General features: G+C 36.6%; 1 protein-coding gene across 1 annotated transcript; it reads right to left on the bottom strand.

The window, feature by feature from the left end:
- Positions 1-343: 343 nt before the first annotated feature.
- On the bottom strand, positions 344-8,382 carry LOC122671367 (protein HEADING DATE 3A-like). Its single transcript, XM_043868530.1, has 4 exons — positions 8,102-8,382; positions 7,490-7,551; positions 3,910-3,950; positions 344-570 (listed from the first exon to the last, which is right to left on the bottom strand). Exons 1-4 carry the CDS (start codon positions 8,297-8,299, stop codon positions 344-346), a joined length of 528 nt encoding a protein of 175 aa, XP_043724465.1. The 5' UTR covers positions 8,300-8,382.
- Between the last annotated feature and the right edge of the window lie 8,126 nt (positions 8,383-16,508).

Genomic DNA, 16,508 nt, shown 5'->3' with positions numbered 1-16,508 from the left:
AATAATGAGATCAAGACCAAGATATATACAATGGTAAATTTCCTTGTATTTTATTAATGACTTATATGTATTACACTATTAATAATAGATATAATTTGTACTTCATGACTTTATGTGATAATATTTATACTTCATATATATATATAGAGAGAGGGATGGGTATGCTAGCAGCCTATATGTCTATCTCTCTCTTTCTCCCCTCCCTTTGAAATGACTGTCTTACCCCTCAAAGGAAGGAAAAGAGAGATAGACACATAAGGTGCTAGCATACGGTATACCGCTAGCATACCCAACCTTTTACCGATGCATTCATTGTCTATTAGACTATCTATTATAAATGCATTCATTGTCTTCTTCCTGCTCCCACAGCTCTCTCCCTTTGGCTATTAAAATAGACAGCAGCAACTGGCAATCCGAGGTTGTAGAGCTCTGCAAAGTCTCTGGTGATGAAGTTTTGACGCCATCCTGGAGCATCGATGGTCTGCCTACCAAGTTGTCGGAACAATGCAAAAACAATTCGGTGAATCCCAACCGTTGGTCGTGGGCTCTCGTAGGAAACAATCTCTTGCCCTGTAACACCAATCAAATAACCGCACAACAGTATTATTCTTCATATATATATATATATGTATACAAATAATCAAATATTTATTCTTAAACATAAAAATAATTAAATATTCATTTCCAAGAAAATAAATAATCAAATATCCATCCACAAGCATAATAAAAATAATATAAACCAAAGACTTAAAAGGGAAATCTTCATTCTTAATCACAAGAATAATTCAAGAGTACTTCAAAATCCAAATCACCAACACCAATTAACATCCCAATAGGGGTGCAAGTTTGGCCTTGTCAGCCGATCCCACCCTGACCCTGGGATTGGGTCAAGGTTGGGAATTTCTTGCCTTGAACTAGGAAATAGCTCTTGGAACTCTAATAATAAGCAACTTCAAGATTGCATTTCCAAAGTCGTGTTCAGATTCATAGAATGGCTTTATTTTTTGAAAAAGATTCTTTTTAAGAGCACCCCCCAACCCCCAAAAAAAAAAACAACGTTAACTGGTTGTGTGGTTTTCGCACCCAAACATAGGACCACGTAAAATTACTGTTCAATCCCCATTGATTTAAAAAATCTCATTCAGTCAAATGCTCTGCACGCACTCTTATTGGCCCCTCTACTGGTGCAAACGCTACATGACCAGACAACGATCTTTTACTTAAAAAAAAAAAAAAACCCTTTTAAGGAGAATAAATTTTCAGTGATAAGTAGCCCCATTTGTATCAATACTGATACGAATAGGCCGTAGCGAATTCATTCGGACCATTTTGACCCTCAAAGTACCGATAAAGAATTTATTGGACCATTTTGCCCTACGTGATTCTGTCTCAGCCACATGGAGAGCGTGATCGAGATTCCAGTATTCCACTGTGATTATTAGATGGGCTTGGGTCTGACACATTCCACAATCGTGAAGCACTTTAGAGTTGACTGGCCCAATGGGCCTTTGATAGGAGATGATTAAACCCCAAAAACAAAACACCTACTTGACCGGCCGATGAATTGGCATTTCGGTAAACACCACTGGATGACTGGAAGAACCAATGTCTTGCACAGGTAGCAGTGCAAGTCATTCTAGCGGAAAAAAATCTTCTCCAATTTCTTAAAAGTGGAGTGCGGTGTAATTCGGGACTGAGAGCTCGACACGTGTAAGATTTTAAATCTATCGATGCCAAGCTTGAGAAGAAAAAAAAAACTGGATCAATTGAATTCGGCACCGTTGGATTTAACATTTTCCACATGTCAAACTCTCACCCCCAAACTGCAAGTAGGGCTGCAATAGGGTCGGAAAACAGCAAGTGGAAAGAAGAGGGTTGAACCCAAGACCTCCCAACAAGCAATGGGCTTTTATGCACCACAAACTATGAAGTGCGCTAGGCAATTGTTTATCTGGATAGTAACTTCTATTTTTCAATAAATAAAGAATTTTCTTCAGGACCAAAATCAGGGTCAAATTAAGGTAAAAAATCAGGGTCAAAATTAGGGTTGGGCTGAGCCCAAGGTCTCAACCCTGACTCAGGGCCAGGAATTTCAGGCCCTAACCCGTCCTCAGGGCCAGAAATCTTTAACCCAGGCCCTGTTAGGGCTCAGGTCGGGCCAAGGCGAGTTCGGGCCGACAGGACCAAACTTGCAACCCTAACTGCAAGCCATTCTACCTATACAATATTTTTTTTATTTTTCAAATCTAATAAATGCATATTCGATTAAAAAATTTGGATTTTTAATAAAGTAACCTAGGTTTCGTTTGATATGCATTCTTGAAATCTATTCTAGGTCAATAATTCATTCTAAAATGATAAAAACAGTATTTGATATGCATTCTCATTCGTAGGTCCTACAATGCACTAGAGACCGTGGCCCATCCCTCATTCTCCTTCTTACTTGATTCACTAATCATTAGACATGTAAATGGGAAGGCCTTGTGTTTTCTCATTTGATTCAGGTAAGCACCACGAGCATGGTTTTAGGTATCGGGATGAGTATCATATTGATGGTGGTATTTGAAATAGGATTTTTATTCCCTGCTGTAACTGCAGCGCTGCTGTACTCATCGTGCGGCGTTGCATGTGCCATGTGTGTCATGTGGGGCTTGCTGGACACACATGGCACCTGCAGTGCCGCACGATGAGTACAGCAACGCTAAAGTTACAGCAGCGGATTAAAGTCCGTTTGAAATAAAAGAGGGGGAAATGGTCCAACAAAAAAAATTATTTATCGGTATTTTGAGGAGTAAAATGGTCCAATCGATCTGTATCAATATCAATATCGGCAGTGACCGATATCAATGCACTAACACCCTGAACACAAGATGGCGGATCAAACCCAAATGTGGGGTAATTGCTATACAAGCGACGATAACACAAACAACCTCGTGAAAAACCCTTTGCGCAAAAGATAATAAATTAAGCATACCAACAAAAACGGTGGATCCATCCAAGGCTACGTTACCAAACACCGACCCTACAATAACTTCTTCATAAAACGCATTTGCTATCTTTAAGGTAAAGTGGCATTGTCACAAAAGTCAAAATGTCACAAAACATCTATTCTACCACGTGGACAAATGATATATCAATTCCGATTATTGAGGGAACATAGTTTAGAGATTAGCCGACCATATATCAAATTTCAAAGTGTAATTCATTAAAGGGAGAGGGTTGGATATGCGGTTAGCTTTCGGTAAGCTAGCAGGATACACCAATCGCATAGCTGGATATAGGAGGGGATGAGGGTCTTTCCCAAAAGGAGAGGAGAGAGGATGATACATGCTAGGCAGTTTGGCGATGTCTTGAGCCTTTTCCCTTCATTTAAATATCCCCGTTTATATTGATAAACATCCTTAATTTGTATGTCCATGCATGATTAGTTGCAATCAACATGTTTGGGTATATATATCCATACAATTGTGCACGAACAAAGTGATAGGTGTCTAGTGTGTGGTTTTTTATGATACCATTATAAAAAAAAAATGTTGCGTTGTGTCATGGGTTTAAACTCACATTGGGTGTGTGAATGTGATGTGTGTTGTGTATATCCGCTATTTCACGATTCTAAAAATTGATTAACCTTTTGAGATTGGTGTGTGATTTATGTGATATTATTAAAAGAAAAACATAGATAGACATTGTCTTTCCTGGTCTTGTTCTTGAAAAAAACATGAAGAAAAAACAACCTACAGAACAACTAAGAAGAAAGATATTTTGTATGGGGACTGTTGTGATAAGAACAACTGAGAAGAAAGATATTTTGTGTGGGGCCTATTGTGGTACCACGTCTATTTTATCTTATTCGTTGGTAGGCTATCAAACCTTATCCATCTTATTTATATGGTTGATCAGTTTACCTACCTAAATTCGTCGTGGTGCCTTCAGGAATGTTAATCACCAACCTGCAATGCAAATAGAAAACCTTTTAGTACTATGACGAAAATAAAGCTAAGAATATTCAAAATAAATTAATACGAAAAAATCCCCTTCTCAGTAATGTGAGGATATTTTGTTGAGGTTCCATGCAGAAAGCAGAAGTAATGATTTCACAGGAACGAGAACAAGGTTAACTACCTAAAAAAAAGGAATAATTCATTTATGTTTGGATTCATAAAATACCTTCATAAGTTTTAATATTTTTTAAAATATCTTCAAAGATTCTATTTTCTTGATTATAAATATAACAGCAAAATTTCGTCCCTTCCATGATATCTAACATTTTTTTTTGGATTGGAGAGAGGGAGAGGGAGGTGGGTGGTGGAAGAGTCGATACGGTGGAGGAGACTAGTAGGAAAGATATATTAAGTATATAAGACCGACATATATAGTAGCATTTTCAGATTCCAAATACAGTTCGTCAAAAGGTCGCGGTAAGGGGATGAGTCGGTTCCCAAATGGATGAGTCTTAACCCTCCAGTGGGCCACCCGGCAACCTCACCCTCATGACGATATCTCTCCCAATATTGAACCGATAGCGGTGCTCATTAGTGTTTCCTACGCGCATAGCCTCCGCTATGGGATAGGAAACAAGTTCGGATCTCAGTGTTTTCTATCCATGTAGTAACCTCTGTTGTTTTCAGACTTGAACCCATGACCACTTGGTCACAATGAAACAACCTTACCATTGCATCAAGGCCTCCCCTTCATGACGTGCATGGATCAATCCATATTATTTCTTTAAAGACGGATGTTGGGTATATTGCTAGTTTTCCAAGAGCTAGAAGCTCAACCAATAAGAGGGAGTAATGGGAGGGATAGGGGGGATTTTTATAAGGGATGAGCAGAGACGCAGACACACACACAGTGCTTGACACAACGTTAGCGTGTCCAATCTTTATCCATTCCTCAAATATCTAACAATCTAAAATTACTTTACAGAAACAAAAAATGGACGCCATGTTAATCTATCAGGAGAGGGATCAATAGTCTTATCGGATATCGAATAATAGGATACAAGAAAGGGATTGGCGATACACTTGCCAATCTACAGCAATTTGGTTATTGGCCCTGCCTTGAAAGGATGATTTATAAGATCATACGTAAATCAGTCGGAGGTGAAGGGAGGTAGAACGACCAGTGAAGGACTAGATCGATAGAAAAGTGAGTTCTTACAATTGGCATTCAAGACAGACTATTAATGTATTATATAGGTGGGGGCAAAAGAGTCATTTCAAAAAGGAAAATAAAGATAAACGCAACAGGTCGGCGGTAGCGTGTCCAGTCTTTTCCTTAAATCTCAAATTTACTTTATGGATAACGTACTGGGAATACTTTGTCCTTTTTAAGAAAATTCTCTCCGAACCAATCGGAAGTCGACAACAAAATTCGTAAAGTAAGGCGGTATTTGAAATACTAATGGCGGTTTGGATCTCTGGTATCTCTATATAAATACATGCACAAACCTGCGCATTCTCCACACTACACTGCTTACAGAAATCGTAACCTGCACAAAACCACCTAAGGTAACCCCAAAACCTCTTTCTCTCTCTTTCTCTGTTCTTCTTCTACATTTTCTTTATCTGGAAGAAAGAATCAAAGAAGAGAGAAAGAGACACAGTTCGATAGAAACCAGAAGCTCTGAAGCGGATTTCAGAAGAGATGAGATCCTCAATCGACTTGGATTTATTGGGTAAAATTTATTTTTCCTGAGTCTCTCATTTCCTATCGTTGATTTTTCTTCTTCACATTACTTTACTCTCCTGTAGGTTCTCTGAGAAATTTACGAAAGTCCTCCCCTTGGCACTATGGTCTGTTTGGAGGTGAATGGGTTTATTTTTATTTAGAAAAATAAATAAAATCCCTTGTGGTCTGAGAAGTGATGAAAACTTATACCCAACTGGGATTTAGAACCGCTTTCAGTAAGGTATAGCCATTGATTTTGATTTTCTCACTAAAAACGTCTTTGAGGTTTGGAATTCCATTGAACAAACTCTCCTTAAACTTAGGCTTTGTGAAGGTAAAGCTTAAAAAGGAAATTGGGAGGGGAGGGGAGGAGGTTCTCTGAACAGTAGCTAGAGAAGCAAACCAATATGATCACCAGTTGGTACGTGCAGAGGATCCATTCTCCTGAGAACGGTTTTTACATAGGAGGGCAGTGAGATCATTTTGAGGAAGGAAAGAGAGAGAGAGAGAGAGAGAGGTCGGGTGTCAACATACCCTTCCTGGCGGCTGAGAAAATCTTTCCCAAAAAAATAAAAAAATGAAGAGTAATATGTGGGGGAGCTTGGCTCCTTTGTGGGGCCAATATGAGCTTCATGTTGAAGCATCGATAGGGCAGGCATTTTCAGCCTTCCATGGTTGGTGGGGGCGGTCATTTCGCTTGCCTTCATCTGTATCTGGGCACAAACGTAGATCTCCCCATACCAACCATTTCCCCAAATAAAAATTAGGGCCAAAAGTTTTATGTATAGATGTGCACCATGCTTGGACGCATGGTCATGCACACAAGATTTGGATGAGAACCAATGAGAGGTCGAAGTGACCAAAACACAACACCCCTATTTGACAAATGGTTTGATCATCGTATGCGATCGTGCATGAACCCCTTCCCCGAAAAATTAGTAAAGGTTAGAGTTGTTTTGTGTTTTAACATGACGTTTACAAAAAAAGAGCACGCTCACTTTCGCTACTATAAGTTTTGGGAGGAGCAAATGTACACAATCTTACCCCCACTTTATGGAGAGGCTATTTCCAAGTTTCGAACCCACAACCTGATGGTTGCAATAGGACAACTTAAACATGGAGTTTAAAACAAATAATAAGAAAACTATTGTGGATACTAGAGATAGCACTGCGTAGTGAGAGTAAATAATACAAGAATTACTTAATTTAAAAAACTTGAATTTTCACATAATGAATAAGACCTTTTTCCTGCCCTAGTTCCTACATGTTTGTCCTAAGAAACTTTTCCTACGCCCATTTTAAATGCCAATAATTTCCATGTGATATCTCAGATTTGAACAATTTTTGTTTTTTAGCAGACAAACCCTAGTTTCTGATCAAATATCAAGTTTCAACTCTATAAGGGCTTTCTTTTACCAAAAACAAAAAATTCTATAAGGGTTTTCCAGGTTGCAAAGCAAAGTGTTGAATAACTAGGGGCTACAAGAGACTACATAATTGCTATTGTTGTCTAGTGGGCACGTATTAACATACATAGAAATGCATGTAATATTTGATTGAATCAATCTCTAAGATCTTGACATGTTGCTAATACAGATCATTACTTCTTTATCTAATGGCTAGAATAGCCACATCAGCTGTTCACATGGCAAAAGACAGTGGAGGTATGGGAATGAATTCCTGCCATGAGTGTGTAAGAACTACTTTCCCTTTTTCTTTTTCTTCTTTTTTGTGCTTTTTTTTTTTTTTTTTTTGAGTAGAGTGGAAGAGGAGGGGGGGGGGGGGGTAGGATTATTGAGTAGGGTAGAGTAGAACTAACCAATGCAAATATTCTCTTAGGTTTGGTTCACTTGGGCTTGGAGCATCAGGGTCTACCATAACCTGCAAGACAAGTAAAACCACATAAAATTCATCTCATTAATAATCTAAGAAAGAAGAGAGAAGATGCAAAGACAAAATAGGATAATAGTGGAAATATCAAGATATGATTTGCGTGGGCTGCTTTGTATCACACAAGGTTCTGATAAGAAAGGATTTGTGTAAAGAATCAGGAAGATCAGAGAAATGTTTTCTGATTAAAACCCATTTGAGAAAATATCAGAATTCAAACACAATTGACAGAATCAAAATGAAGTCTTATAGGAAACAGTGCATAAGAGACATAAGAGGAGCTTAACTAGGCCAACACAGTTCATCTTTAGGGATTTGTCTTCTCAACATAAGATCAAGTGGGGTTCTTCAAATAAGGGTATGGGTAGGTTTGAAGCATCAAATAGTGTAATTAAAAGGGTAGGAAAATGGCATGCAAGAAACTTTGGCTGTATTCTATTCCTTGGTTTTTGAGACTTTGTATCCAAACCTTGTGTAACTCATGTCGTTTATCTAAATAGAATTAAAAGGGATAGAAAGAAAAGTAATTCGAAAGAAATACCAGTGTGTATAAAATCCGAAGGTCATTGCCACCAATCTCAACCCTAGGTTGGTTGACCACAGCTGAGGGCCTGAGATCACATCCATTTGCTACCTCTCTACTATTGTAGATTACTCGAATTGATATTGATCTGTTGAAGTGGTCCAACACATCACCGATCACTCTACTAACAACCAAAGGATCCCTTTCTCTAGGCATGATGATGAACACTGAGTACTATATCAAACCTACTATATATCAATTTGTTTATTTGATATTAGTTAGGGTTGGATCAAGGTGGAACTAGAATAGCAGAGAGAGGACAAGAGAGAGAGAGAGAGGGAAAAAAAAAAAAAAAAGAAAAAAGAGAGAGAGAGAGAGAGAGAGAGAGAGAGAGAGAGAGACTAACTTATGAGTATTGGAAAGGTCTTGAGACGTGGTGTTTAAATATAGGGTGGCATCTGCTTTAACCTTTATTTCATGAATAGGAATCTACTTTTTTTGTTTTCTGAATCCCTAATCCCAATCTGCTATAACCGCCCTTAAAGCTGAGTGGGCCTGATATTCGGGTTAATCATTTGACTGGGTATTGGGTGATAAGATATCTCTCCTTTCCTCTACTTTGTTTCATGGATTTTAGGAGAAGTACTTAATTAAAATTTATCCTTATTCTTTAATATATTCTTTATTGATCTTTAACAAAAAAAAATAAAAAAAAAAATAAAAATTTGTTCCTAAATATTATATGTAGTTATAGTTATAATAGTAGTTCAATTCTCTGCAAAGTTTGATGTGAAACATTATGCTCTTATTCATATCATCACTACAGAGGACAGTAAAGCATTGGAGTCACTTTCTTGCCCCAGCCAATACTAACATTAAGTCTACATTTCAGTGACATATTCGATTAAACATCAGCAATTACATAATGTTTTACTCATTCAGTCGACGTCGCCTTCGCATTCGCCTTCGTCTTCATCTTTGTGATCTTCATGACTCCATGCCTCCATGTTTGTTATTTAAAAACTTTATTCCATTATTTGTATCATATCATGAATACAGAATGTCTTAAGCATCATTAATCCACAATTCTTTTTCACCAGGATTGATGTTATTCAGAAAGAACTTTTATATATGCTTATTAGATATGATTCTAAGGTTAGCAGACAAAGGGAAAATTTAAGAAACTTCATGCTAAGCAAAGCAGGAACAACAGCTGTAAATTGGATTCAGGAGTCCTGGTGCTTCGAACCAACACGTGGTGAATTCCTCCCCTCTCTCAATTCCCTCCCTTTGTCTGCCTGATTTTCGCACTTCCCATGAGTCGAACACTTGACCATCTTTCTCTGATACCATGTTCGTTATTTTCTTCACCTGAAAGCTTGAACTGTTAGGGAAAAGCAGCATCAATGTATACATCAACAGAAAAATTGATTTCTTTGATTAGAGACAAGGACTTGTATGTTTTGATTAGTTCTTTGTCACCTTACCTCTATAAAATTTATGCTATTGACTTGACAAGAAAAATCAAAATCTGCTTCATAGAAACATCTAATTCTAATCAAAATATGTGTGTTGGATCATGCAGGTAGGTCTGTGTCAAATCAAATGAATATGATAACAACTGCGTGTCATCCATATGCTGCAAGTCCAAAATTAAATCCTCATTTTTTATCATTCAGGGACAGCAAATCCAGCATGAGGGTTCAGCAAATTGAAGTTGTCGGATCCATAACTGGAGATTGTGCTAATCAGAAAAATCCATTTTAGGGGATTTTTAGCAATTCAGCCTATATATGCTTTGACTGAATTTAGCTGGATGACCATTTACTTGACTTTAAACCCCAACTGATGCATTGGTTTATTCAAATCCAAAGAAGGCAGTGCATCTCCTGGGAAAAGCAGCATCAATGTATACATCAACAGAAAAATTGATTTCTTTGATTAGAGACAAGGACTTATATGTTTTGATTAGTTCTTTGTCACCTTACCTCTATAAAATTTATGCTATTGACTTGACAAGAAAAATCAAAATCTGCTTCATAGAAACATCTAATTCTAATCAAAATATGTGTGTTGGATCATGCAGGTAGGTCTGTGTCGAATCAAATGAATATGATAACAACTGAGTGTCATCCATATGCTGCAAGTCCAAAATTAAATCCTCATTTTTTATCATTCAGGGACAGCAAATCCAGCATGAGGGTTCAGCAAATTGAAGTTGTCGGATCCATAACTGGAGATTGTGCTAATCAGAAAAATCCATTTTAGGGGATTTTTAGCAATTCAGCCTATATATGCTTTGACTGAATTTAGCTGGATGACCATTTACTTGACTTTAAACCCCAACTGATGCATTGGTTTATTCAAATCCAAAGAAGGCAGTGCATCTCCTGTATATATTTGCGCACATATCCTATTTAACCATTCAACCTGTTTAAAGATTTTTTTTGTCAGTTAAACATAAGGCTTATGTTGATATCCTGGATTTGGGATATTGTTCAATCTCTCGTACGGGTGCATGGTGGTGGTGGTGGTGGTGGTGGTGATGGTAAGACCATCGGGAGAAGAAGAAGGGTTTGCAGTTTTGTTTTTATTATGAAATTACTGTTTTACCTATCAAATTAACCCTTTGTGCATTAAAGAGCAAGAGTGAATGCAATTTTTCAATTTTGAAATTGAGAGAGTTTTTTTCACTCAGAGAAGAAGGGTTTGCAGTGTTTTGTTTTTAACATGAAATTACTATTTTACATATCAATTTAGCCCTTTGTGCATTAAAGAGCAAGAGTGACTGCAATTTTTCAATTTTGAAATTGAAAGAGTTTTTTCACTCGGAATTCGGAATTAGTGATATTTGATTTCTTTTTCACTTGAATAAGATGCAAAATCAAATCAAACAACTTTCCAAATAAAAACCATACTAAATCTTTTTTTTTTGTTGGGTATAAAATATCATACCAAATCAGGCTCAAGTAAAAATGAAATAATTTTTCCATTTGTTCAAATTTGTTGACTAATGGAAACTGATAATCCAAACATGATTGAACTTGCTTAATTGAGAAAACACTGGCCACCCATGGGTCCAAACATGCCCATAATTTGGTAAGACATTTGCCTCTCTCTCTCTCTCTCTATATGGCAACTGGATAGGTATAGGCAATTAGGTTTTGAACTGGGTTTGGGTTGAGAAATGAAAACCTAAGTTCTTCCCATATAGGTTTGAGTCGAGGACTTAAGTAAGTCTGAAACCAAACTGATCAGACCCAGATAAGAAGGAATCAATGAAAGATTTTAAATGTGGATGGTTAAAGTGTATTTTCCTTAAAAAGGCAAAAGGTGAATACAGATTAGGTCATTTTAGTCTTCAGGCGAGTTCAGGTTTATTTTTTTAAACTAAATTAGTCCTGTCTTGATTGAGCTCGACCTCCATCTAGTTCACAATCCACCAATTTCCCTTTATCAGAAAACAAAATCCAATTCCCAACCTAGGCCCACCGAACTTGCCCACCCCACTCCTTCTTTTAAAGTTTAGTAAAAAGAGCTAAACCTAGCAAAAAGGAAAATGGGATGTGGGCCTGGGGGGATGCTAATGGACCTAAGGGATGATGATCCCTTGCATGGTTTGTAATCTCGGGATTGGATTGGTCGATTCTTCTGAAGCGGATCTGTATTGGCCGAGGCCGATCCCAAATTTTGATCAATCCGATACCAATCTATTGGTACGATTCAAGGGTAAAAAAGTAATAAAACCCAATTTTTTTAACAAAAGCTGGGGGATTTTCGTCCGATCCAGACTGATCCAAAGTGATATGGTATTGCAAGATATTTTAGAAATTGGTTTTTATCACAAGAATTCTTTGGCTCTTCAGTGAGTCCTCTTTTGAAAATAGGAGGCAATCATCTACAAAAAGAATGTGAGAACCCGATGAGCTCCGACGACTAATCTTAAAGCTTGAAAAGGGACAAATGCTCTCAGCCTGAATTAGGAGGGAGGAAAAGATTTCTTGGCACACAATAAAAATGTACGAGCTAAGAGGACAGCCCTGGCGAATGACCCATTTAGGTTTTTTATGTTGTCAATAATGTTGCCACTAACCTTGATAAAGAACTCACTTGTTGTGACACTGCAGAAACCAATTTATCCATTTATCGGCAAAACCTATTTTAGATAAAGTCTTCTCAACGAAAGACCATTCTACTCTATCAAAAGTTTAAAAAGATCAAGTATTAAAGCCATGAGTCCCTTCCTACCCTTAAAAGAGTGCATGTGATGCAATATCTCATGCGCAACATAAACATTGTTAGTAATAGCATGGGAAAGAATAAAGGCGCTTTGTAAGGAACTAATAAGAGAATTAAGAAAAGGTTTAAGCCGATTAACCAAACATTTTGAAATGATTTTATACACAATAGTGCATAAGCTGTTGGGTCTAAGATGACCAACTTCTTGGGGTTGTGCTGTTTTGGGATTAAATCTAGTATTGTTTGGTTAAGGATCTTAAGCATATCACCATTGTCAAAGAAATGTTGAACCCTTCGAACAATATCCTCCCCAACTGTGTACCGGTTCAATTGGTAAAACATGTCTCAAATGCCTTTTGGCTTTAGGCTTCCTTGATGAAAAAATTGGATAAATATGTTAAAGCCTATGTAAGTCCGGATCTTTATCCCCTCAATTTGCTTGCCCCTCAATTTCCCAAATTCTATCTAATAGGGGCGGAAATGACTACCTTAACCCCCTGCCCGAGGTGGGGTCCACCTCCTTCTATTAGAGGGAATTGAGGAAATTGACGGGCAGATAAATTGAGGTGATATTTTTCCATGTAAGTCCATGATTGATATATTTGACTTTTTTATGTTTTTATCTAAATTAGCATATTTTGAAAATATTGGGATTCACATGTGTGGTGTTGCATATCAAAATTTGACATATTGATACATTTGAAATTAATTTATTGTGGTATCAATAAGTTGTGACATGCATGTTAGGCATTAGGCCTCCATGATATAAATTGAAATAATCATGTTGGAGCTTATGTAAGATCATGTGCTATGTGAATGACCTGTGCTAATTGGTATATTTTGGTATTTATGGTATTCACATATGTTGTTTGGTGCCTATTGATGAACTTAAATGAAAATCATTTTGAAAATGATTAAAATATTATTATCATGGTACTATTGGCCTTAGTAGCTTGTTATATGATTGGATTATTTTCTTGTTCTATACTATAAGTCCATGTTTGGCTTTAGACATCTTATATTTGAGTTGATATTATTGTGATGTTTATATAAGACCATTGTTTCGACAAAAAGAAGCATTGATTCGTATATACTTGAAAACCTATGTGTGACCAATTTTGGCCTAAGATTTGTTATTCTTATGGGGGATGTTAATTTCTTTTTTATAAGACCAAGTTTTGGCCTAAGCTTGACTCATCTTATGGGGGATGTTCCTTTCCTTATAAGGCCAAGTTTTGGCATTAGAGTGATTCATCTTATGGGGGATGTGTCTTTCTATATAAGTCCACCATCGGCCTTAGTAATCTTGTGCTTAAATGGTTATTTTCTTCGATTATTATGTAAGTCCATCCTTGATTTGAACTCTTTTATAATTGAGTTCATGATTGTGGCCTTAGATATCGTGTTTAATTTGGATTGGAATTAATGTGATATCTATATATGTATACGGTTAGCAATCTAAATATATTTATTTGTGATACAAGATGGTATCTTGTGCTTATTTGGCATTCCTACTTAAGTCTAGTTTTGACCTAGCAATCTTGTTTTTGATATTTGATTTATCTTATTGACTTACTATGTAATACCAATTATGATTTTTGAGTTTTCTATTCTTAAATGGTTTATCACGTGCACTCTTAATTATAAGACCATGTTTATGAGTATATTCTGTTATTCAATGGTACACCTCCCTGGTTCTTTTCTTTTTGTCGATGACAAAGGGGGAGAAAATTGAGAATTTGTGAGCATTAAAAGCTAACAATGTGTGAGAATATATGTATGCTTAAAAAGGTTTATATTGGCATAAATATATGTGGCTATTGAGACCCAAAGTTTGTGTTCTTAAATACAAATCATTTATGCATATTCTATATGTATATGTTATGATTGCTTTTGTCAAGAACAAAGGAGAGAAAATGTGGTGAATTGGTATAAATTTTGATTAAATTGTATATATCTTGTTGAAGCAAAAGATGCCATGAGTACAATCAAATTAATGGTTTTCATGTTTTTGTGATTACATTCTCTTTTGCGTATGAAAAAGCTATAATTAATGCTTTTCCTAGTGTTTTATAGATTATACGGTTCCAAGCATTGAGAAACGTATCCGGCCTTGAGCCCAAATATTACACTAGAAGATTTCAAACTGCTAAAGAAATTGTGTCATGGATTGGTGAAAGCTCAAATTGGAAGATCAAGTCAAACCATCTATGATGATTAATCAAGCAGCTCGAACCAGAAATGGAAGATTTATTTTAGTTTGATTGAATATATTCTAGGTGTTGTATTTCATCTTATAACATCTAGGTAATTTTAGGATGTAATGATCTCAAGGCTCAAGTTCAACGAATCACCTATGGACTTAATCTCGAAAACCTAAGATAAATTTAGCTCGTAGTGTAAATTGACTAAGTTAACATCTATCATAAAACTTGACTTAGCCCTATGGTAACATGAATGGACCTTATTTTGATTCACTTTGCAAGGTATGAGAACCTATTGCAAAATATGTCCAAGCTAGTGATATACTTAAAAAGTGAAATAGGTCATTTACTACATTAACAACCAACTGGCTTCGAGTAGAAGAGATAACTGATTTGTTTAAGAGTGGACGACCGGTACATGATCCATTGGTTACCGAGAGCACCCTTATACAGATGGATGCAAGGTCCATATTATCCGGACTATGTCCGAGAAGTGTTCTTTGCAGTCTACATGGTAGCGGCTGACCCACTTAGAAAAGCAGTTGATCGAAGTTCATAAAATAGATCAGTTTCAAATTATAATGGCTAGTTTTTTTTACCGTTGGAATATGGTCTATAAATGGTGGAATGCTCTGAGTTTCAATAAAAAACTTTGGCAAATATATGTAAACTTTGTCGGGTTGACATTGTAAAATATTCCACCACCTATGTGCTTCAATTTGCAAATCTAATGAGCTATTGAGAAAAGAGGCTGAGATTCAAAAGCTTGAACTTGCAAATCAAATCAGTAATTGAGCATGAGCCGCTGAGCAAAGGGGATCAACACATGCTCTTAATTTAAACTTGTATATTCACATGTAAATAGATAACTTATGGTTTGGCCTTTGAGTCATTGTGAATCATTTTTTTGTGATTATGTTGGTGACGGGTATTGAGACCCAAAACCTTGGTTGAGTATTCTCCTACTTTACAAGGAGAGTGTGTATAGGTGCCGCTCCCACCACTATAAGCAGATTGTGATCTCGAGGAGATCTGTGTGCATGAGTTTCTCTTTCTACAAGGAGATTTTGTTAGTGAAATTCCAACCTGATGAGAGTTTTGGGAGAGGACGTAGGAAGTTATTGAGGCTGTGTCGAACCACTATAAATCTTGTGTGTGCTATCTCTTCTTCTTCTCTTATCTCCATTATTTGTTTTGTTGTAATTAACTAACATCAATAGGAGATTTGAGATAATTGATTGCGAAGGGTCTTGAAATAAATTTTGAAGTTGAGATTTTATTGTGCATTTCACAATCAGCCCTTTCTTAGCAGCGTTTTCCCCTTTAATGACATTGATGGATAAAAAAGAAGAAATATTACTGAGTTAAGAAAAAAAATATGAATAGGACATTTGATATCTCTGATAGAGTCTTTACATGATGGTAGGTTTGGGGACAAAATTAATAAATGAAAGCGCATAGGATCTTTATCCTCTCAATTACACTGTTCGTATTTGCTCAAGTACATCTAACAGATGAGGCAGAAATAACTATCCTACCCCCTGCCCGAAGTGGGGTTTACCTCCCTCTATTAGATGTACTTGATGGTCAAATATGGGCAATGTAATTGAGAGGATAAAAATTCTTTCAAGTTACCCAACCTGATTTTAAAAATAATAATAAAAAAAAATTGAAAATTCAAGGTAACATTAATTTTCCTTAAAATGAGAATAATTATTGAAATTACAAAATTTGCGGTGCATTTGCTGGGCAAGTACTGCTGTGGCCCAATTGTATTTAAGTCATCACATCAAGCATATTCATAGTCACACCAAAATACCAAGTGGTGTGGTAAAAGGACACGTTTATTTTTTTCAATGGAACCAATTATGTAAATGTCAGTAGGTCCCTGACCCTGGGTCTCCCTTGTTGACTTCGATTTTGCTCATATCATGGTTTTAGTGTACGGTATCGGTATGGGTATCGAAAATATACAAAGCCGA

Source organism: Telopea speciosissima, chromosome 8 (genome assembly GCF_018873765.1).
Source record: "Telopea speciosissima isolate NSW1024214 ecotype Mountain lineage chromosome 8, Tspe_v1, whole genome shotgun sequence".
NCBI classification, from domain to species: Eukaryota; Viridiplantae; Streptophyta; class Magnoliopsida; order Proteales; family Proteaceae; genus Telopea; species Telopea speciosissima.
The sequence above is the reverse complement of the archived record's forward strand: the minus strand, read 5'-3'. Positions and strand labels throughout refer to the sequence as shown.

Excerpts from the sequence above, each read along its gene's own strand:
- LOC122671367 (XM_043868530.1), bottom strand. The coding sequence starts at position 8,299 with ATGCCTAGAGAAAGGGATCCTTTGGTTGTTAGTAGAGTGATCGGTGAT. Across the intron at positions 7,552-8,101 it reads TTCGGATTTTATACACACTG|GTTATGGTAGACCCTGATGC; the intron begins GTATTTCTTTCG and ends CTTGTCTTGCAG. Across the intron at positions 571-3,909 it reads AGGCACCACGACGAATTTAG|GGCAAGAGATTGTTTCCTAC; the intron begins GTAGGTAAACTG and ends TTGGTGTTACAG.